Genomic DNA, 23,661 nt, shown 5'->3' on the forward strand with positions numbered 1-23,661 from the left:
ATTGCACATAGCTATAAACTAAAGAGCTTCTCCTTGTATCTTCTATCAAGCAAACCACAGATGGAACCACAATAAACTGCCTATTTTCTGGTTTAATGAACAGTTCGTTTCAGACAATTCAGTGACTAAGAAATATTAGCAATGCAAAATTGATAGAAGCAGCATGCCTAATTTGTAAGGTTATCCAACTAGTTAGAGATAGTGAGTCAGTAGATGGATTCCTTAACCACCAGGAAGAGGCTCAGGCTCCGTTATTATAACTTGTTCGACAGTCATGTTTAAATTGAAAGCAATAGTTAAAATGCTAAAACTACATTTGTATATGAAACATGGGGAAGATGAATGCACTTAAAATCAAACATAGGACAGAGTGGAATTTGTATGTGCAACAGTAAAGACGTAATGCAAATGCTATTATCCACATAACCACATGTATGCAAAGCTGAAGAGCAAACATACCGCTTTGCAGTCATAATCAAATTAGCGATGCCTTGGCCTACAATACCACATACAAATCCAACTGTACCATACAAAACTCCCTGCATCAAATCCAGAAACATATAAGGAGATTGTTATCTTACAATAAAGTATGCAAAGCAACCATTAACACTAAAACCACAGTTGAGAAAGATTCAAATACTGTGCTGATCAGGGAATCTTCAAGAATCATTTGGATGACATTAATAAATTACCTTGTAAAAGTACGTTCCGATCCTTTGTTGAACAGAAAATTTACATCCTGGCCTTTCAGCTTCGAAGACACTAAAAGCATAATATAAGATAAGAGAGTTTCTAAGTCAAATCGAGTTGCATCCAAAATAATTAAATGGAAAATGCCCGTAGCGCTACTAGGGCCATATCACATTACACCTATTGATAACTTGTTTACATGAGCCAAACAAGACAATTCATGTTTTTGTGCCTTAGGTTAACTTCATGTTAATGCTCAAGAGCTACACAGGCACCATTGCAAATTCAAGGTCAAAAGTCAACTTCATCTCACTCAACTAAGCAATATAATAAGTGATGACAAATTGAATTGGGAAATTTTCTCCTTGCTTATTTTTCCTTAGAGAATTAGTTATTTTTGAATCAAAAGCTTCAAGCTTCAGAGCTATAATATTATAACAATATGCACCCTCGTCTACATCAGGAAGTAAGAATCATAGTCCGAATTCAAGAGCAACTGCACCAAGAAGTATTTCATTTTAATCACCATGCCATGAATGTGAATTCAGTAAAAATAAACCCTACTCAAACCCTGCAAGGTGATTAAAACAAATTTTCATTGCAGATTTTTGGTAACAGAAGTTTCTGACAATGTACAGTTACAGAAAGAAGCCCCATGCTCTTGTGTGTGTGTGTGTGGGCTTTTTTGCGTTGTTTTTTTTTTTTTTTTTTTGCTTTGTTAGATAGGGGTGGAAATGAATTGGATACAGCTCGGATATGATACTTCTAATATCCATTTAGTAATCATGGATATGAATACAAATATATCTTGGTAAGGAAAACTCGTATCCATATTCGCTAAAGTTGGATACAGACATGGATATACAGGCAGATGTACATAAGGATACAAAACAGATATAAAACAACCATATAAGATTGAAAACAAATATAATTGATATGAGGGTTCATAAACATGTTCGCGAGATCTGAAAAGCTGAGATTAGATCTCTTGATCATTAAAATTAACTTCAAATAAATTAATCTAAGGATTGAAAAATTGCAACTGCATGATCAACATATATTCGGATATTTCAGATATGGAATGATATTTCACTACATATCTGTAACTATAGTCACTTCCTATCAGATATAGATATTTAGTAACATATCTGCATCTTAACGGATATGGATATATACAAGGATATGGATATTCCTTTGTACCCCTACTGGCAGATCTCAGTTAAAGGCCCATGCATCATGTATGTTCATCAAAGCAAGATCTGAATAGTCTTCAAGAATTAAAAAATTGAGTTATTTCTCTCTCTACAAATAATGCATTGTTAGCAAAAAACAATGACAAGGGAAATATTCCATCTAGCCAATATGATCATACATTAGGTGATTGACGCATTCTCCTACTTTATCCTGAGCGAACTACATAAAGAAGCTACAGGCCATCAATAGATGTTAAGAAATAATACGCATGTTGCAACAATCAAAAAAAGGATAGTCCATCACAAAACCAAAGGATAAAAGGGTTTTGTTAGTTTGATTGTGCAAGCTAAACCAGAAAAATGAGAATTGATTTCTTTTGTATATTTAAGAAAGATACCTGCTAGGAAGAGAATTACAAGCTCGCGCCATGGAAGCAAAGAAACCTGACTTCACAGAAGGCTTTCCTATACGTGCATAAGGTGCCAACATACCAACCAAGGCAATGTCCACAACAATTCCCACCAAAAGATCAGCTGCATACAGCTCAAACTCTGCCCAGAAATCCTTCCCCCTCTTTTGGACCTCAGCAAATGTTGCACAGCAAGAGTCTATAACTATCTGCATATGTTTTCAAAAAAGAACATCTTTCATTAAAAGAAAAAAAACACTAAAAAACTTTCTTCCAGTTTTAACAACACAATACTTGATTCAGCATTTTAAAGAAAAATACTCCTTAATTCCAAGAGATTGAAAAGTTCATAAATCCTAATGCAAATGCTTATGACTATTACCAAATTTGAAAATCCAATCTTTTATATTGGGACAAAATATTTGTAGCTGGCAAATGAAAAGCATCATATCTTTAAAGTCTATTACTACACTATATTACCCAAAACAATTCATTCTTTTTAAATTCATAAAAGAAAGGAACAAAAAAAAGTCTGATCCTACATTTCCCTGGAAAATAATTAGGTAAATGCATTAAAAAAGGCTGGCCCAATGCACGAGGATCCCACCATTAAATAAATGGGTTGATAATTAAAAAAGAAAATGATTGGTAATGAATATTATTTCAGCCTTTGGCTGTATTTGTGCCGTAGAATTAAATTTGATTTCCTATTATAAATTTCTTCCTTCTCCCAAACTTTTTCTTAGTTAAAGAGAACCTAGCAAGGCATTCCTATGTTGCAAGTGAATGCATAACCAATAAGGTAGGAAAAGCATTTATTTTTTGTTACCTGGCAATTGGTCTTCTCGAATTATAGCTGAGTCCCTCTCATGTCCATAAATTCCTTGGCATGGAATTTGGCACCAATTTAGAGGATAGATGTCAACTTGAACCAACCATAAAATTTTATCAAGTATGAGTGACATGGAGCTTTTTGATCTACATACAACCCCATTTTGAACGGGAGAAGCCCTAAGACTATCTCCAACAGGAGATATTTGGGGGGGTTTTTTGCTCCAACAGGTGGCTTTTAATGTGGTGAAATGGAAAACCGGAGCCCAAGGGGTGAATATTTCACCCCTGGTTTTTCTGAGCGCGTGGGTCCGGTGAATAGTGATCATCCCATGCAATGTGCCATGTGTCAAGGCTTGATTGGTTGGCGATTTTTGTTTTACTCCTAATTTTTAAATGATATTTTGGGAGATAAATACTAGGAATTAATTTATAATTTTTATAGCAATAATTTTTATTTTTTGAGCTCTATAAATAGAGATTAGTCTTGTGTAATTTGGACACAAAAAAAAATCTGAGTTTTCAACACCTTATTCTCCTTCTCTTTGCTTTTTTATTCAAAAATTAAATTAATAATATATATTATCAAAAATATTATCAAAAATTAAATTAATAATATATATTATTTATGTAAATATTAAAAATTTATAATTATAAATAAATGAGTTATATTAGTAATAATAATAGTAGTAGTAGTAATATATATGAAATAAGAAAAAGAAATGAATAAATAAGGTGGGGTATATATGTTGGAATGATGGGGTTATAGTGGGTCCCAAATAAAGTAAAAATCTTTTGAAAAAACTCCTGCTGTAGAGATGATAGAAAATGAAGATTGTTGAATTATGTGGAGGGGAATAAAGTGATGTGGCAGGAGAGAGAAGGTTAAAATTTCGACTCCTGCTGGAGATAGTCTAAAGGAGGAGGATGACGTGAAAGTACATTCTTTGAAAATAAAAAATTGTCTAATTGCAGTTCTCATGAAAATTGCATCTTTAACAGTAAAAATCAACATTCTGTCAGAAAGATTAAAAAAATTCAATAACATGAAAGTACATTCTTTGAAAATGCTATCTCCCAACAAATCGAAAAGTAATCCGTCAAAATCTAATTTTTCTGACAAATGAAAAGGAAAAAATTCTCAAGGCAAAAAGTTACCTCAGTGCCAACTTTAAAAAGAAACGAGGGATCCGCCAGCATTCGATCCCGCAGCATGGAACACGACCTCATCAACATCCCAAGAGGCCAAACCGACCCCTTCAAAACACAAACCAACAGTAAACTACAAAATCCCGTTCAAAAATCAAAACCTTTAACCTAAAAAACACAAAGTCACCTGCAAATCTAGATATCTAAGAAGAAGCAACCTCCGAATTCCCACGGATTTGGCTGCCTCCAACATATCATTAGGCAGCGTCGCCCCTCGAGCCTCCGCCTCTTTCATCACCTCCTCAAACTTCATTATCGGGCCGAACTCAGCTTCCTCATAATCGTCCTCGTCGTCGCCTCCGCCGCCGCCATTACCTCCGCCATCGTTAGGGGGAGGGAGGTTGTCATTTCCGCCTGCAGACAAAATTAGGGTTCCGGAGGTCCGATTAGGGTTTTGAGCCCTGATGGTGAGAGGAAAGAGGGACCGAGTGAGAGGGAGCCGGATGGAGGTATGGAGATTGGTTGGGAGCTTAGAATCGCTGACGGATGGAGGGGAACCGTTAGATTTGAAGCAGGAAGAAGAGAAATGGGAGCAGGAGAACGCCATTGATGGCTCCAATTGATCTCGACCAGCTTTTGTTTTTCTTTCTCGTCCCCCCTTTCTTTCGATGAATGAATATTCCCTTCGGAGTTTGAGAGAGGTGGCGGCGAAGAGAGAGAGATTAGTCGGGAACTAGGACTTAAGAGTGGGGTTTTAAGTTGTGGGGCGGGTTTGGTTTGTGTTGTGGTTAACCCGAACCCGAATTATTTATGGGATGTTAGTCAATTAGGACTTTTTCATAATAATAAGTTTTATATACATGCAATGCACGTGGTTACATACCATGGTTAAATATTTTTGGCTTTTTTTCTAACTAAAATTTATTCATTGGTTCCTCTTTAATAGTTTGTGTTCACTTTTGTCTCTAAACTTTAATATTGTAATTATTTATTTTCTTTGATGTTTGTATAAATAAGCTATAGCCAATTTAAATTTTGATGTTGATATTTGATTGACAGAAAATAAATATAATTTAAAACTAATTTGAATTTTCATATTATTTTGATTGATATGGAACCAATCTCTACTTGAGAAAGTATAGTGTTACAAAAGTAAAAAATATTGAAATAGTATTATACAAGGAAGGCAAATATTTAAAACCAATAAGTCAAAATGATTGATTGAATGTACGCTAAAACGATACAAAAGAGAATATAAAGTTTGTTCCTAATCATTGATAGACTTCATAAAAAATTATAAAATCAGTGTGATGATCAGGACATGACGGGTGTTGCTCCTTTTGCAGCGGTTGCGGGGTTCTCAGTCAGTCAGTGTCCCTGTTGTTCTGAAACTCTGTCGGCTCTCGTAGCTCGTCGATTCACTTTAGGCGCTCACCGACGTCAATTGGACTCTTGTGAACCGGGTAGTGACGTTCATCGTCATTTCCTAACACTGAGCTGTTCGTGGGGACCTATTGGCAATTTTTGATGCCTACAGATACCCCCTCCGAAGCGTTCCGGCCTCGTTTCTTTTATAGAAGAGACCGGAATGCTTTGGATATGATTGGTCCGGCCTTCAGATAAAGTTTGTTCCTAATCATTGATAGACTTCATAAAAAATTATAAATTAAAGATTAATGCTAACTCTAATATACTTTTATATGATAAAAGCATCCACATAAGCATATAAAAGTACTGGAAAAGGCTCATAAAACTCTCTTCTAAAGATTCCTAATTTCACTCAAAATAATTAAAATATTCTATAAAATATTGTCTTTTATTCCTTCTGTTTTATTTTTTTAGTGAGCTAAGATCAATCTTTTTTCACATTTATCTTTTTCCCGGGCAATTCTAGAGCAGTGTCTTCATCATCTATATCGATTGTGACATGAGGTTGGAGTTGTATTTTTTATAATGTTATCTTTCTTGGGCTCGTTAATCTTTTATCTTATCGTTTAACCTTACAAAGAAGTTAAATGTATTTCCGGTGTTTCACAAACATCTAAATTAAATACATATATTTTTTATTGCTAAATTGCCTTAGATTATAATATTAATATTTAATCTCTTTAGTATTTGAAGAACAAAATATGAAAATTTTTAATACTTACTATTTTCTTATATCTTCATGCAGAATTCTGTTGGATTTTTTGGTCAAAACTGCTTTTCAAAATGAGTTTTCAAACTATATATATATTAACTACAAGTACTTTTCATAAATACTTAGTAGCCTAGTGGAAAGTTTATGTTTTGGTGTTTCAAAAGGTTCCTTGTTCGAGGCTTGTCGTTGGCAAGCCGAGAAGTGTTTTATTTAAATTAATCCCTCATAAGTTCTAGTGGACCGTGAGTCGTGGGCCGTGGGCCGGTGATCGGGGCTAATCGGGCTGAGACGCTAAGTGGCGCTTTGTTAGGCGCACTTTGCACTTATATATTAACTACAAGTACTTTTCATAAATGCTTAGTAGCCTAGTGGAAAGTTTATGTTTTGGTGTTTCAAAATGTCCCTTATTTGAGGCTTGCCAACGACAAGCCAATAAGTGTTTTATTCGAATTAATCATTCATAAGTTCTAGTGGGTCGTGGGCCATGGGACAATGGGCCGGGGAACGGGACTAATCGGGCTGAGGTGCTAAGTGACGCTTTGTTTGGCGCCACGTTAGCTGCCACTATGGTCGCCACGAATGTTGCCTCGCAGGCTGCTTCACAGCATGCGGACGAGCTACGTATTCGCATGAGGGTGACCCTAGCGTTCTCGTAGTTTGACAAGGTTCGCTCGTTCGACGAGGTTCGTCTGTCATACGAGGTTCGCCTATTTGACGATGTTCGTTCATTCGTGGAGGTTCGTCTGTCATACGAGGTTCGCCTGTTTGACGAGGTTCACTCGATCGACGAGGTTCGTATGTCATACGACGTTCGCCTGTTTGACTATGTCCGCTCGTTCGATAAGGTTCGTCTATCATACGAGGTTCGCCTGTTTGACGATGTTCGTTTGTCAAACGAGGTTCGTCTGATTTGCTGAGACTTGACCCTCACGTTTCGTAGCAACGCGTCCATTGATTGCCTCGTATTCAGCAGTTACTGCATGCAGCAGTTACAACAGCATTAAGAGCAATTTAATGCATTGATGTTATAATCTTAATTATCATTAAGAATTGTAACGGTCACATTAATTGCTAGTGACTCTTGAGCTGGCCTTAGAGGCCTATAAATAGCGTCCTTGGGCAGCTCTTGGTTGCTGCTGGAAACTCTCTCGTGAGCGTGGAATACGAACGTCAGTATAGAATACGAACGTCGGTATACCCACGCGAGCTTGGAATACGAACGTCAGATTGACGTTGTTGTTGTGTTGTTGCTGCAGAAACTGTGCCCGCAGGAACCCTGAAACCGAAAGGTTTTGAACCGTAAGGTTCTGAGATCGAGAAGATATTTTGCCTTGACCGAAAGGTCTTATAGATCGAGGAGATCTTGACAGTACTGGGTTGGTGCACACCAGAGTATTGTACTGCTGTTCCTGGAAGCATTTTGGCCTTGGGATCCTTGCACTGGAGTAGGTCAAATATTGCTTTAAGCACAACGTTTCACAAACGCACAGCAGTTAATTAAAATTTTTAAAATAACAGCTCGTCATCCTTCACTGTTTAATTCCAGATTTAACCACAATTTCTAATAATCTTAAAGCAATATTTCAGATCTACTAATGGATCCTGTTAGGACTCTTGGAGTGGACTGTCTCAAGTTAGAAAACTTTGATGGATCTAATTTCAACGCATGGCGTCGAAAAGTGATTTTTGGGATGCAATTCCTAAAAATCTACTTTGTGGTTTCTGAGGAGAAACCTGATTTTGAAGAAGACTCAGAGTCTGAAGCCTCTTGGGATAAAGATGATCATTTCTGCAGGAGTTATCTCCTTAACTGTCTGGCTGATCATCTGGCAGATGCTTACACCAACAAGCCATCTGCAAAGGAAATCAACTGTCTGGCTGATCATCTGGCAGATGCTTACACCAACAAGCCATCTGCAAAGGAAATCTGGAATGCTGTGGAGGAGCAATACAATGATGAGGAGAAGCTTTCCATGTCTCACCTCATTGACAAAAATTTGGACTTCAAGTTTGAAGATGACACTGAGGTTTTGCCTCAAGTTAAAGAACTCGAAAAGCTTGTTATGAACTGAGGTTTTGCCTCAAGTTAAAGAACTCGAAAAGCTTGTTATGAAGCTGAAGGATGAAAAGATCAGTCTTTGTCAAACCTTTATTTCTGGTGCAATTGTCAACAAGCTTTCTCCATCTTGGATGTCGTTCTCCACGGACATCCGAAGAAGGAAAAGACAGGTGACTTTATCTGATTTGAAGAGGTTCATTCGGATCGAGGACGAGATTCGGACTCGCACAAAGAATGAGCTCCTAGCTAAGCAGAAGGCGTCTGCTAACATGGTGGCTACTAACTCTGAGAAGGGTACCAATTCTTCTAAGAAAAAGAAGTCTTTTAACAAAAAGAAGAATCATAATCCGAAGAACTTGAATGTTCAGAAGAAAGATTTCAAGAAGAGCGGCAAATGCTTCAATTGTGGGAAGCAATGACATTTTGCCAAAGACTGCAAAGCACCAAAGAAGGGAACAGTACACAATGTTAATCAACTTGACAATTATGTGGCTATGCTCTTTCAGGTGACAACTCCCAGCAAAGTCTCTGGTTGGTGGTTAGATACATGTGCTACCTGTCATGTCTGCTCCAACAGAGATTTGTTCTCTTCCTATGTTGCTGCCAAAGAGAACGTATCAATGGCTGATCGTTCTGTGGTTCCTGTTCTTGGAACTGGGACTGTGGTGCTGACTCTTTCTTCAGGGAAGACTCTCACATTGAAGGATGTGAAACATGTTCCCTCAATTGCCAAAAACTTAGTCTCTGGAAGCCTGTTGTGTGACGCTGGTATGAGGCTGGATTTCCAAGGAGGAAAGGCTGTGTTATCTTTTAAGAAAATATATTTTGGCAATGCATATTGTACTGATGACATGTATAAAATCAAAACTATTGTACCCAACTCAGTTGTAAATGAAGTATCCTCTTCTGCTTACTCCTCTGTATTATGGCACAATAGGCTAGGACATGTAAATTATAGAAAGCTGTCTAGCATGGAGAAGTTAGGATTACTTCCGAAATATGGGGGTAACAAACCTGATAAGTGTGAAGTATGTGCGCAAGCGAAGTTGACAAGAAAGCCATTTTCAAGTGTCACAAGGAGCACCAACCTATTGGATCTGATTCACTCAGATACTTGTGATTTCAAGAGCTTCGTCACTCGAGGCGGCATGAAGTACTTCATCACCTTCATTGATGACCACTCTCGCTTCTGCCACGTCTACCTGCTGAAATCTAAAGATGAAGCCTTCAGCAAGTTCGTCAATTTTCGGAATCGAGTGGAGAAGCAGCTTGGACTTCAGGTGAAAAGACTCAGGAGTGACAGAGGAGGAGAGTACCGATCCAAGGAGTCGGAGGCATATTTCAAGGAGCATGGAATCATTGCTGAAACCACTGCTCCGTATTTTCCGCAATCTAATGGAATTGCAGAAAGGAAGAATCGCACATTGACCGAGATGGTGAATTCGATGCTAATTACATCCGGACTACCTATATGCTATTGGGGAGAGGCTTTTCTGATGGCAAATTGGATTATGAACAGAGTACCCTATTCCAAAACTGATAGTACTCCTCATCAGTTATGGTTGGGACATCCAGATCCTTTGGATAGTCTCAAAGTGTGGGGTTGTCTCGCATATGTTCGAGTTCCAGATATCAGAAGGCCTAAGCTCGGACCAAAGGCAAACAGATGTGTGTTTTTTGGCTTTGCTGAAGATAGTGATGCTTGCAGGTTCCTTGACCTTGGAACCAACTCCATCATTGAAGCTCGGGATGCAGAATTCTTTGCGGATAAGTTTATCAAAGATAAAGGATTATTGCTCAAAGATATAGCAGAGAATGCTAGTACGACAAACGCACCAGAGGAGCTAGTTTCGGGAGAAACTGAAAGTGTCAGTGATGAAGGAGTTACTAAACCATCTTCAAAGTGTGTCAGGAGACAGAAAAATTTTGGAGATGATTTCATCACCTATAATGTGGAAGGAGACCCACAGACTTTCCAAGAAGCAATGCAATCAACAGATGTTCTTCTGTGGAAAGAAGCTATAGATGATGAGATGGATTCATTGATCCAAACTCACACGTGGGAGCTGGTGGATGTACCTGAAGATGCTAGGCCTATCAGTTGCAAGTGGATCTTCAAAAAGAAGATTCGTCCTGATGGTACTATTGAGAAGTACAAAGCAAGACTGGTGGCGAAAGGATTCTCTCAGAGAGAAGGAACAGATTTCTTTGACATCTATGCACCAGTTTGCAGGATCACTACCATCAGAGTGCTTATCGCATGGACGACGATAAAAAGGTTCGTCATACATCAGATGGATGTGAAGACTGTCTTTCTCAGTGGAGACCTCACAGAAGAGATCTACATGGAGAAACCAGAAGGACTTGATGCTCCAGGTGGTAAAGTTTGTAAACTTATTAAGTCTCTATATGGACTTAAGCAGACATCGAAACTCTGGCATGAGAAGTTCGATGGGGTTGTTCACAATAATGGGTATCAAGTCAGTGAGTCTGACAAATGCCTATACATCAAGGTCATTGAAGGGAAGGTGGTGGTTATCTGCCTCTATGTGGATGACATGCTCATCGTCGGGAGTGATTTGGAGATAGTAACATCTACCAAGAAATTTTTATCAGCTCAGTTCAGCATGAAGGACCTTGGAACTGCGGACGTGATTCTCGGAATCAAAATCATATACTCTGAAGAGGGTATTGGATTGTCCCAATCTCATTATGTCGAGAGCATGCTAAGGAAGTATGGCTACTATGACCTGCCAGAACTGTTAGTACCGTATGATTACAACAAGAAGCTTCGACCGAACACTGGAAGACCAGTAGAACAGCTAAGGTACTCAAAGATAATTGGAAGTCTTATGTACGCGATGAGATGCACAAGGCCAGATATAGCATTTGCTGTAGGAATGCTTAGTAGGTTCACAAGTAATCCTGGAAAGTTTCACTAGGATGCTGTCCAGAGATTGATGAGATACTTGAAAGGAACTACAAGTTTGGGCCTATTCTACACAAGATATCCGGCTATAATCGAAGGCTATTCAGATGCGAGCTGGTGCTCAGAACCAGATGAGTGCAGATCCACTGGAGGTTTTGTCTTCACCATGGGCGGAGCTGCCGTCTCGTGGAAATCTAAGAAGCAAACTATGATTACACAGTCATCGATGGAATCTGAGTTCTTCGCATTCTGTGCTGCAGGAGATGAAACTGAGTGGCTCAGTTGTATTCTCCGAGACCTTCCATTGACAGAATTGCAAGGCGCGATTACAATCTATTGTGATAATCAGGCAACGGGTGTTGTGGCAGCGAACTCGTTGTTCAATGGAAAGAAGCGGACCATTCGTCTGAAGCATGACTATTTGAGAGAACTCATTTGCCAAGGAGTCATCTCGGTGATTGGCGTTCGGTCTTCAGAGAATGTGGCTGATCCTTTGACTAAAGGTCTGAAAAAGGACATAGTCGAAAAGACGTCTGCTGTAATGGGTCTCAAAGTTTTGTGAGTCCTACAAATACTTACCATGTTCATCCAATTATTAGTTCAAAGCTTATGCTACTAATAATAAAGATAACTGGTTCAAAAGTCAAGTAAGATTTGCAAAGTTTGGTGAGTCTTACAAATACTTACCATTTCGTCAAGTTATTAGTTCAAAGCTTACGCTACTAATGACAAGATGATTGGTTCAAAAGTCAAGTAAGATTTACAAGTGAAATCCTATCATGTAAAGAGGTTGGCTCTTAAGCCTTAATAGGTCCAATGCATTTCGGATGCAGGATGTTGGATAGGTAACATGCCTAAAGGACTCACTGATAATCCTATCATGTAAAGGGGCTGGCTGTTAAGTCTTAATGGGTCCAAAGCATTTCGGATGCGGGGTGTTAGATAGGAAACACGCCTAAAGGACTCACCTAGAAACTGAAGATATAATGAATTCCATGACAAAACCAACTTTTGACGCAAACAAGCTGGCGACCACAGTGGGATTGAAAGGATTAAAATCAAGTATTGAAAGGATTGCAAATAAGACCTGTCTTATCCAAAATGTCCCAGACTCCTCTATAAAAGAATAAGTCTGGAACACTTTCCAAAGCATTTCGGATGCGGGGTGTTAGATAGGAAACACGCCTAAAGGACTCACCTAGAATCTTATCATGAGAGAGGATGGCTCTTAAGACTTAATGAGTGTAGGCGTTAAAAAATGCTAATAGATATCCAAATACAGCTCAAGAGGAGATCATCGAAAAATCAAAGAAAAAAGACAGTCTTTACTGTCTCGCACGCGAGACAGACTTTACTGTCTCTCCGCGCGAGACAGTGTTTACTGTCTCTCCGCGCGAGACAGTCTTTACTGTCTCTCCGTGCGAGACAGTGTTTACTGTCTCTCCGTGCGAGACAGTTCTCGAAGGTTCAGAAACTGTTTTATAAACCGCCGACACGTGGCCATTAACTGTCAAAGAACATGGGGAACGTCGTGGGCGAGAATCACGTGAATAACTACCAAAATAACGGAGTTTGAAAACGTGGGAAGGCAGTTACAACGAAAACTGCCAGACAGTTACTGTTCCCGAGACAGTATTTACTGTCTCGCGGGGCGAGACCGAGACAGTCTTTACTGTCTCGGAACCCGAGACTGCCAGACAGTTACTGTTCCCGAGACAGTAAACACTGTCTCGGAAGCACTGTTCATCCTAGAGGCTATAAATACCCCTTGAGATCGTTTTTTTTGAAAGAGGCTGATCAGAGAGCATCCACAGGCTGATTTCAGAGCAGAGAGGGCAGAGTACTCGAGCTTCTGTAACTCCTTGATATTCAGGCTTTGACTTGATTTCAAGAAGAACGACTATCTTACCTTGATAAGATATCGTTTCAAGTTCTCACTTCGATAAACGAAGTCAGAATCATAAACCCCTCACGATTCGATCAGAATCTGTGATTTGGTGGTCCACGGGCTAACGCACCCCCGGCACAGGCAAAGATCCCACGCAAGCAGTGATCCAAACAACGATCCTGCGTTTGTTTCCCAAGAGTTGTAATTTTCATTTTGTTGTGTAAAAGAAGTCTTATAAAAAGGCTATCTCTTTTTGAATTTATTGTAATCGACTGAAGATATAATGAATTCCATGACAAAACCAACTTTTGACGCAAACAATGAGTTCAAAGCATTTCGGATGCGGGATGTTTGATAGAAAACATGCCTAAAGAACTCACATATGCCTGGGTGGAGATTTGGCTGTCTCCTATGATGTCTTGTGGAAAGATACCTAGAGCCCTAGCAGAAACCAGGACTAGCACAGGGCCATAAATGTGCAAAGGCAAAGGCAAATGTGGTTCAAAGTGAAAACTACCACAGATGAGTTTGATATTGTGTGATCGCTGGATTTTAGACATGTGCTGGTTCAAGTCTCTGCGACACCATGCATCTATCTTCTATTCAGTTGGTCTAAGGAGGATTCAAGTCCTTGCGACATCTACCTTATGCACAACGATTGAAACAACGGCACCATTACACGACACTAGTTTAAAAACTTGTGGGGGATTGTTGGATTTTTTGGTCAAAACTGCTTTCCAAAATGAGTTTTCAAACTATATATATATTAACTACAAGTACTTTTCATAAATGCTTAGTAGCCTAGTGAAAAGTTTATGTTTTGGTGTTTCAAAAGGTCACTTGTTCGAGGCTTGCCAACGGCAAGCCGAGAAGTGTTTTATTTGAATTAATCCCTCATAAGTTCTAGTGGGTCGTGGGCCAGGGGCCGTGGGCCGGGGGCCAATGGGCCGGGGATTAGGGCTAATCGGGCTGAGGCACTAAGTGGCGCTTTGTTAGGCGCACTTTGCACATCGGGGCGAGGTGGCGTTGTTTGGCGCCACGTTAGCTGCCACTATGGTCGCCACGAAGGTTGCCTCGCAGGCTGCTTCGCAACATACGAACGAGCTACGTATTCGCACGAGGGTGACCCTAGCGTTCTCGTAGTTTGACAAGGTTCGCTCGTTTGACGAGGTTCGTCTGTCATACGAGGTTCGCCTGTTTGACGATGTTCGTTCGTTCGACGAAGTTTGTCTGTCATACGAGGCTCGCCTGTTTGACGAGGTTTGCTCGATCGACGAGGTTCGTATGTCATACGAGGTTCGCCTATTTGACTATGTCCGCTCGTTCGACGAGGTTCGTCTGTCACACGAGGTTCGCCTGTTTGACGATGTTCGTTTGTCAAACGAGGTTCGTTTGTCAAACGAGGTTCGTCTGGTTTGCTGAGACTTGACCCTCGTGTTTCGTAGCAACGCGTCCATTGATTGCCTCGTATTCAGCAGTTACTACATGCAGCAGTTACAACAGCATTAAGAGCAATTTAATGCATTGATGTTACAATCTTAATTGTCATTAAGAATTGTAACGGTCACATTAATTGCTAGTGACTCTTAAGCTGGCCTTAGAGGCCTATAAATAGCGCCCTTGGGCAGCTCTTGGTTGCTGCTGGAAACTCTCTCGCGAGAGTGGAATACGAACGTCAGTATAAAATACGAACGTCGGTATACCCACGCAAACTTGGAATACGAACGTCAGATTGACGTTGTTGTTGTGTTGTTGTTGCTGCAGAAACTGTGTCCGCAGGAACCCTGAAACCGAAAGGTTTTGAACCGTAAGGTTCTGAGATCGAGAAGATCTTTTGCCTTGACCGAAAGGTCTTATAGATCGAGGAGATCTTGACAGTACTGGGTTGGTGCACACCAGAGTACTGTACTGCTATTCCTGGAAGCAGTTTGGCCTTGGGATCCTTGCATCGGAGTAGGCCAAATATTGCTTTAAGCACAGCGTTTCACAAACGCACAGCAGTTTAATTGAAAATTTTAAAATAACAGCTCGTCATCCTTCACTGTTTAATTCCAGATTTAACCATAATTTCCAACAAATTCTTCTTTGATTAGGATAAAGTTATTATATTATTCTTTAATATGACTCAGTTGGTGCTTCTTTAATAGATATGCATGTTAATGCCAATTCAAGTGATTCATGAACATTTTCTGAATTTTAGATTTATTTCCGTCACTTTTCTATTTGCAATGGAAATAGCCTGATTATTTTAAAGGATATATCTGAACGTTCTGATAATTTCACCATATGTAATTTCTTGTATTCTTTTACCCTATAAATATTATTAACATCAGATATTAATGTTTCTAAATTATAATCAACCAATGCTAAGCTATTATATTATAATCTTTTAACATTTTTATGGATTTAAACATCTATCAATTGATGTTACTAATACATTTTTGCTGCTCCAGCTTATTACTAAAATTATATGCAGTTATTTTAATTTATATAGTGACGATACTTTTTAAGCTATAATGTTCTTTAAATTTTTATTCATTAACTGGATGTTTCTAATCAATTCTTCTTGTTTTTACCAGTATCAACTCAGACTATTTTTAGATGTTGAAAAGGGATAGTAAACCCTAATTGGCTTTTTAAGCTATAATGTTCTTTAAATTTTTATTCATTAACTGGATGTTTCTAATCAATTCTTCTTGTTTTTACCAGTATCAACTCAGACTATTTTTAGATGTTGAAAAGGGATAGTAAACCCTAATTGGGAATATATATATATATATAAGCCAAAATCCCCTCTCGATTCGTTCCATGAACGAGAGGTCCACAAATTGAACGATCAAACCTTTAAACAGTTAGGATCGTCTCAAATTCCCATCTTGGTCAAACCTTTAAACAGTTAGGACCAAAGCCAAAATCCCCTCTCGATTCGTTCCATGAACGAGAGGTCCACAAATTGAACGATCAAACCTTTAAACAGTTAGGATCGTCTCAAATTCCCATCTTGGTCAAACCTTTAAACAGTTAGGACCAAAGCCAAAATCCCCTCTCGATTCGTTCCATGAACGAGAGGTCCACAAATTGAACGATCAAACCTTTAAACAGTTAGGATCGTCTCAAATTCCCATCTTGGTCAAACCTTTAAACAGTTAGGACCAAAGCCAAAATCCCCTCTCGATTCGTTCCATGAACGAGAGGTCCACAAATTGAACGATCAAACCTTTAAACAGTTAGGATCGTCTCAAATTCCCATCTTGGTCAAACCTTTAAACAGTTAGGACCAAAGCCAAAATCCCCTCTCGATTCGTTCCATGAACGAGAGGTCCACAAATTGAGCGATCAAACCTTCCTACAGTTAGGATCGTCTCAAAACTCCCACTTGGTCAAACCCTACTACAGTTAAGACCACAACCAAAATCTCCTTTCGATTCATTTTTGCGAACGAAAGGTTTACTTTTGAATTGAGTAATCAAACCTTATGACAGTTAGGATTATTCAAACCCGTCCAGATTCTCCAAGTGGAGATCCCACTTTGAGTTTCGTTTGCATTAGGAGATAGAATATAAAATTCTTATTCTCCGATTTTGGGTTTATCTCTACCAACAAACAAGAGACCAGGAGATAGAATATAAAATTCTTCCTCTCCATCATCGGGTTCATCTCTACCAACAAAAAAAGAGACCAGGAGATAGAATATAAAATTCTTCCTCTCCATCATCGGGTTCATCTCTACCAACAAAAAAAGAGACCAGGAGATAGAATATAAAATTCTTCCTCTCCATCATCGGGTTCATCTCTACCAACAAAAAAGAGACCAGGAGATAGAATATAAAATTCTTCCTCTCCGATTCCGGGTTTATCTCTACCAACAAACAAGAGACCAGGAGATAGAATATAAAATTCTTCCTCTCCATCATCGGGTTCATCTCTACCAACAAACAAGAGACCAGAATACTCCAACGGGTTCATCTCTACCAACAAAAAAAGAGACCATACTACTCCAATAGGTACACGAGTCTAAACTGTTTCCTACACTCGACAGGCAGTTTCTGGAGGATATTAATCTGAATATTCTTAAGGATAACCTGACGAACTCTCAATGGACATACAAACATCAATATGGAAATACCAGCTTCGATTCAAGGTCTCAACAACGGTCAAGCGATAAACGCAGGGCCGGAGAAGCATTAGCTATTCTACAAAGAACTGAATAGACTAATGGATGAAGAGATCAAGAGCCAAAGCTATTTTATGGGCTCCTCTCTATGATTTACTCAATCAAGCTCAATAATGTCCCAGACTCCTCTATAAAAGAATAAGTCTGGAACACTTTGGAGGGGGTATCTGTAGGTGTCAAAAAATGCTAATAGATATCCAAATACAGCTCAAGAGGAGATCATCGAAAAATCAAAGAAAAAAGACAGTCTTTACTATCTCGCACGCGAGACAGACTTTACTGTCTCTCCGCGCGAGACAGTCTTTACTGTCTCTCCATGCGAGACAGTGTTTACTGTCTCTCCGTACGAGACAGTGTTTACTGTCTCTCCGTGCGAGACAGTTCTCGAAGGTTCAGAAACTGTTTTATAAACCGCCGACACGTGGCCATTAACTGTCAAAGAACATGGGGAACGTCGTGGGCGAGAATCACGTGAATAACTACCAAAATAACGGAGTTTGAAAACGTGATAACTGAAGTGGGTTGTAAGGCATTTGGGAATTCAATGATGTTTCGAAGCTGATGTTTGTTTGATTCAGATTTTATTCAGGTTTTGATTGTACTTGAACGTGAACATTTTTTTGTATAACTGAAGTGGGTTGTAAGGCATTTGGGAATTCAATGATGTTTCGAAGCTGATGTTTGTTTGATTCAGATTTTATTCAGGTTTTGATTGTACTTGAACGTGAACATTTTTTTGTATAACTGAAGTGGGTTGTAAGGCATTTGGGAATTCAATGATGTTTCGAAGCTGATGTTTGTTTGATTCAGATTTTATTCAGGTTTTGATTGTACTTGAACGTGAACATTTTTTTGTAAACTGACCTTGAACATGAACCTGTATGGCCTTGAACATGAACGTGAACATTTTTTTGATTATGCTATTGGTTTGTTCGAGGTTGTTACATTACCTGTATGGCTTGACCTTGAACATGAACTGGCCTTTATTCCAATGTATGATGAGAGCAGATAGATAGCTTTGGGGCTATTGGTTTGTTCGAGGTTGTGAGGATGTGTACTAAATGCAAATGAGGGGTTCACATTATAAGCAGTAAAGATGTGTCTCAAGTAGTTTCTCAGGCTGTATAAAAGAAACTTAGTTGCTATATTTATTAAAGTAAAATTATATAACATTAATGGATATACACATCAACAACAAATTGAAAGAGACTGCAACTCTCAAACTCACATATAATGAAATCTGTTGCAAAACAATGCAAGCAAAACAATGCAAGCAAAACAACACAATTAGATAAAATGTTTCGGTTACAACATTTGGTCCTGCAAAACAACACAAGCAAAACAACACGGCCATGAACAATGTGCGAGATATACATAACTACTTGCTTCATGTCTTTAATTCACAAAGAAGAAACATACACTAAGTTCAGCCATAAGATCACCCATGAAGCAAGTCATGAGGATACAGATCAATATGTTCTTTCAGGCTAGCCATGCTCAATGAATTTGATATGAGCGCACATTGAATAGTCCCTTCAGCATCAATTGAGGCTTTGGGCTTGGAGTAACCAAGCTCAATTTCTGAAAACAAACAGCCATTACAGCAACCAAGAAAGCTATGAGAAACTCAAGTTTTCGAACCTGCAATAAGATAGTACCAGAAAATCATTTACGGTATACAGGATCAACAGAAATAGGCATACATTATATTTTAAGTTTACAATTAATCATTAGTAATATAAGATTGGATAGCGGGTCGGTTTCAAAATTTCTTTCATGGGAAATGCTTCGCTAATTTCATATTATTTTATTTTTTTAAGGCTGATGACAGATAAAATTTCCCCCACTCATCGTGCATTCTATATGCAGTTTTACACAAGATTATGATAATAATTTAGCATTATGGGGATGATGCAAGATCTCAAGCCTCACAGTTTCGCATAACAAATGCTGTGTACAGAGTAATTTATCAGATGCACACTTTGTTGGTAAAAAGACTAGTCAGTTCCTGTTCAGTCCTTAAGATTTCATTTCTTTGATTTATTATCTACTTACAGGTAGCTGGAACTTGAAGTTAAGCATGTTAAAATAAAGCATGAGAGGTGGAGGTGGAAAGGAGGAGGTCGAGGCGATGCGAGCGGAGACCTGAGCTCGAAGGCGAGTCTGAGCGGGGGCGGCGAGCTCCGAAGTCGGCGATTTCGGGCGGTGGAAAGGAGGAGGTCGAGGTGATGATCCGGCGGCGATGCTGAGTGGGGGCGAGGGGATGTCGATGGTGGCGAGCTTCGGGCGGCGATCGGAGGTTGGACGTTCGTCGGCGGTAGAAATTAGGCTTGATTTGGGGCTTTTTTTTGAGGGTTCGGGACAATTGCAAAAATGCCGTCGACGATTTTGGGGGAGCTCCGATTTTGGGGCTGCTGTTGATTTGGGGGGAGGGGTGACGTTGACAGAGGAGGAAGGGAGGGAGGGAACTCGGGGTCCGACGTTGGGAGGGAGGCGGAGTTGGTCGAGCTCGATCGGAGTTGCCAGAGGTCTGGAATTGGGAGCTCTGACTTGGGGTTTTTTTTTTTTGAGAGCGAGAGAGAGAGAGAGGCTGAAAGATAGGTCACGAGGACTTGGTGTGATCGCATTTAATTTCGCTGCTGTTGATTTGTTTTTTTGCAAAAAAATCCAGACTGCGTACGAAGCAGTGCTATATATATATATATATACGTGTAAATCATGAGTCAAATAGTTTACAAAAAGACTTCGACACACATTACATTATATATGGGGCCAATACCCACCTTACAAGCAAAACAACGCAACAACTAAATCCTTTCCATCCGTTGCAATCAACACCACTCAAACAATCAAGATCCTGAAGAAATAAAATCACTATCACAAACTGTACCACAAGCCTAAACAAAGTAAGCTAAAAACATGAGATTTCCTGCTGTAACTGTCCTCTTCGAACATTCTGACTCTCAAAACAAACCTTTGCTGATACTTCCATTCTACCTAAACTTCCAGCTTAATGCACTGGATTCAGCAATTACTTCTCCGAACTAATTACTTCAACTTGCCATCTCCGCTTTCTCTGTGACCTGCTCTTCGACCTTAACCTTACAGTCTTCGTCCTCCTTGTCTGATCCATAGATAGATGAAGGTCTCTTGTATCTTTGTGCACCTTCTCTACAGGCTCTATAGCTTGGGATATTGTCAATGGACGTCTTTAATCACACCTGTAAAAACCATTGAAATGAAATGACTACAGCAGTTACGATACACTGATTGCTTCAATGTCTATAAACCGCAGAATAACTTTCTTGCAATGTGACATTAGAAGCGTTTCCATGTTAAATCAGGAAGCATAAAGATTGCTAAGATGGTTCATTAGTTATGCTGTCACTTTTGATTTCACGCCTAGATCAGTGCAGGGCCATGGAAATATGAAATTCCTTTGAGAAATAAATCAGTCCTTGGGTTTTCTTTAGAATATATATCCAGATAGTTAACATTCGGGTAGTCCAATAAAAGATAGCAACATATGTACATAAACATGCCTATGTATGTTTATGCATGCACAATTAGCCACTAATTGATGAATATGTGTGTTATATTTACAAAAGTTAACAAAACAAGAACTTACGTTGGGAAGAAATCCAGCTGATTTACTTGGATGAAGACCTCTGAAAGTAGATGAAATGGGTGTATGACTCAAGCACTTCAGATATTTTTGACAGTAAATGTCATCATTACTTTTCTATAAGAATTTTTTTGAAATAAGTAAAAAAATTGAAAAGGACACATATATACTAATGAAGAATATGGCCCAAATTTGAAAAGGAACATATATACTAAATGCATCATATGGAAAAGAGTTTAAGGAAAATGAAATGGATTATATATCTAGACACCTGCAAAGTTTAGGAGGCTTTGCCTAATTTATAAGTCCAGGGAGTTTTTTAGCAGGACACAAAGTTCAGGGCTTTTTGGTTGAATATTCTTATATACAACTAGACACGGAACTGCTTTCTCTATCTTCGGTCTACATTTTTTTTAATTTTCAGATAAAAAGTTAGCAGAATTCTCTGTTTCCTCAGAGTACTCATACTTGCATAAAACCCACTTTTTACCCTCTAACATTAGGGAACATAATAAATAGAGTGTTACATCATTACTCATTGAGTGGGGGCGGAGACCTGAGCTCGACGCGATGCGAGCGGAGACCTGAGCTTCGACGGCGAGTCTGAGCGGGGGCGGCGAGCTCCGAAGTCGGATTTCGGGCGGTGAAAGCAGGAAGGTCGAGGTGATGATCCGGCGGCGATGCTGAGTGGGGGCGAGGGGAAGTCGATGGTGGCGAGCTTCGGCGAGCTTCGGGCGGCGGATCGGAGGTTGGACGTTCGTCGGCGGTAGAAATTAGGCTTGATTTGGGGCTTTTTTCTTGAGGGTTGGGGACAATTGCAAAAATGCCCGTCGACGATTTTGGGGGCTCCGATTTTTGTGGCTGTTGATTTGGGGGGAGGGGTGAGTTGACAGAGGAGGAAGGAGGAGGGAACTCGGGGTCGACGTTGGGAGGGAGCGGAGTTGTCGAGCTCGATCGAGTTCGCAGAGGTCTGGAATTGGAGCTCTGACTTGGGGTTTTTTTTTTTTTGAGAGCGAGAGAGAGAGAGAGGCTGAAAGATAGGTCACGAGGACTTGGTGTGATCGCATTTAATTTCGCTGCTGTTTGATTTGTTTTTTTGCAAAAAAATCCAGACTGCGTACGAAGCAGTGCTATATATATATATATATAGCACGTTCAGGTACGCATAGGTGCGTACGCATCCGCTCCAGCTATGACTAAGAAGGGGTTTTTTTGAAAAAGGCCAGCCATTTTTTATAACTCTTTCTCTCCGTCACGAAGCCCCGTGACCCTAAATCCCAGATCCCCAATCTCCGCTCCCCCCCACAACCTTCTCTCCTCTCTCGATCTCTCTCTCTCTGTCGTCGTCACGGAACCGCCACGACACCTGCGAACCCCGTGAATCGCGACCCTCTCTCGATCTCGTTGTCACCTACGTCGACGGCCGCCACGACAGACCTCCGCCGAACAACCTCGACATCGCCTACGAACAACCTCGACACCCTGCTGTCTTCTGCTCAGCAGATTTTCCCCCTGGAGGCTCTGTATAAGCTCGTCACCGGCGCCCTTGACCACATCTCTGATTCCATCGTCGCGGCTTTCCTGAGTGAAGATGTGAAGAGGTTCACCCTCAGCGCGGTCACTGGCGTGGACAGTGACTTGAAGAAGCTGGAAGCTTTCGCGGAGGAGAGCTTTCGAAGTACGGGGCTGAGCGATCTGAAGAAGAATAGGGGCTTCAAGGATTGCCTGAGGGAGTCGCGGCAGCTGATCAACCTTCTGCCGAGCAACCAGCCGGAGAATTTCATGAATCCCGTGATAAGGCAGAAGAACTACGGCGCCCTGGACTACAAGAAGGTCGCGAGCATCTGCGAGAAGTTCAGGGATTCACCGGACAGACTGTTTGGGAGTCTCTCGAATCGGAATGCAAAGACGAATTAATGCTCGGAAGAAGTCGATGGACATGTTGAAGAAGTGGCTCAAGGATTTCAATTGAGGTTCGTTGGGTCGTTCCTGTCAATGTTAGCAGATTAAATCGAATCAATGAGTTAGCATGGCCTCAGGGGGGTGGATACTGCTACTGGGTGATGGTATCAAATTTTGAAATGTTACTTTTATGTTCTTTTTATCGGTTAATTAGATGAGACTGTCTATTCTTTTGAAGGGGGAAAAAGAGCAATGTATTTGTTTTACTCATTGTATCTGTTTTCGTTTTCTAAAATTATCATCTGATTACCAAGTAATTTGATTTGTGGAAAATAAGGACTAGGTATATTTGTGCAGACAGCACATTTTCCTTTTCAAATTGTAAACCGGTTTCTTTTTATTTCTTGGAATGTACAGTCCTTGCAATTTTCCTGTTGTTGCAATTTTAGTTATGGAACATGGAGAGTTTGGTTTGATTCCTTGCTATCCCCCCTTGTTATTGTAACAGATGTTTACAATACCTGCAAGGTCAAGATGAGCAACTCAGGGGAGTTATAATCTTTGATGGATGCTGATCAATAAATGAAATTTTGCGAAGCAGAGGATGCAAAACACGAGGAATACTTAGTAGTACTTGGTTGAGAACATTGTCTTGAAAATTGAGGGGGGGA

The 23,661-nt window shown here is 39.9% G+C and overlaps 2 protein-coding genes across 2 annotated transcripts in view; both read right to left on the reverse strand.

Moving 5' to 3' along the window:
- The window catches only part of LOC109836670 (protein RETICULATA-RELATED 1, chloroplastic-like), a 12,045-nt gene extending 7,045 nt beyond the window's left edge, over positions 1–5,000 (reverse strand). The window contains exons 1-5 of the mRNA XM_020404643.1: positions 4,461–5,000; positions 4,283–4,381; positions 2,282–2,502; positions 693–762; positions 460–539 (exon numbers count right to left, since the gene is read on the reverse strand). Of these exons, the coding sequence (XP_020260232.1) occupies positions 460–539; positions 693–762; positions 2,282–2,502; positions 4,283–4,381; positions 4,461–4,880 (890 nt within the window). The 5' untranslated portion in view covers positions 4,881–5,000. The remainder of the gene's footprint in view (positions 1–459; positions 540–692; positions 763–2,281; positions 2,503–4,282; positions 4,382–4,460) is intronic.
- On the reverse strand, positions 18,670–23,261 carry LOC109838216. The gene is made up of 6 exons (XM_020406673.1): positions 23,258–23,261; positions 22,526–22,932; positions 20,526–20,672; positions 20,247–20,320; positions 19,609–20,152; positions 18,670–19,104 (listed from the first exon to the last, which is right to left on the reverse strand). The coding sequence occupies exons 1-6, from the start codon at positions 23,259–23,261 to the stop codon at positions 18,961–18,963; spliced, it is 1,320 nt and encodes a 439-aa protein (XP_020262262.1). The 3' UTR covers positions 18,670–18,960.

This window comes from Asparagus officinalis, chromosome 4 (assembly GCF_001876935.1).
Source record: "Asparagus officinalis chromosome 4, Aspof.V1, whole genome shotgun sequence".
Classification (NCBI taxonomy): Eukaryota; Viridiplantae; Streptophyta; class Magnoliopsida; order Asparagales; family Asparagaceae; genus Asparagus; species Asparagus officinalis.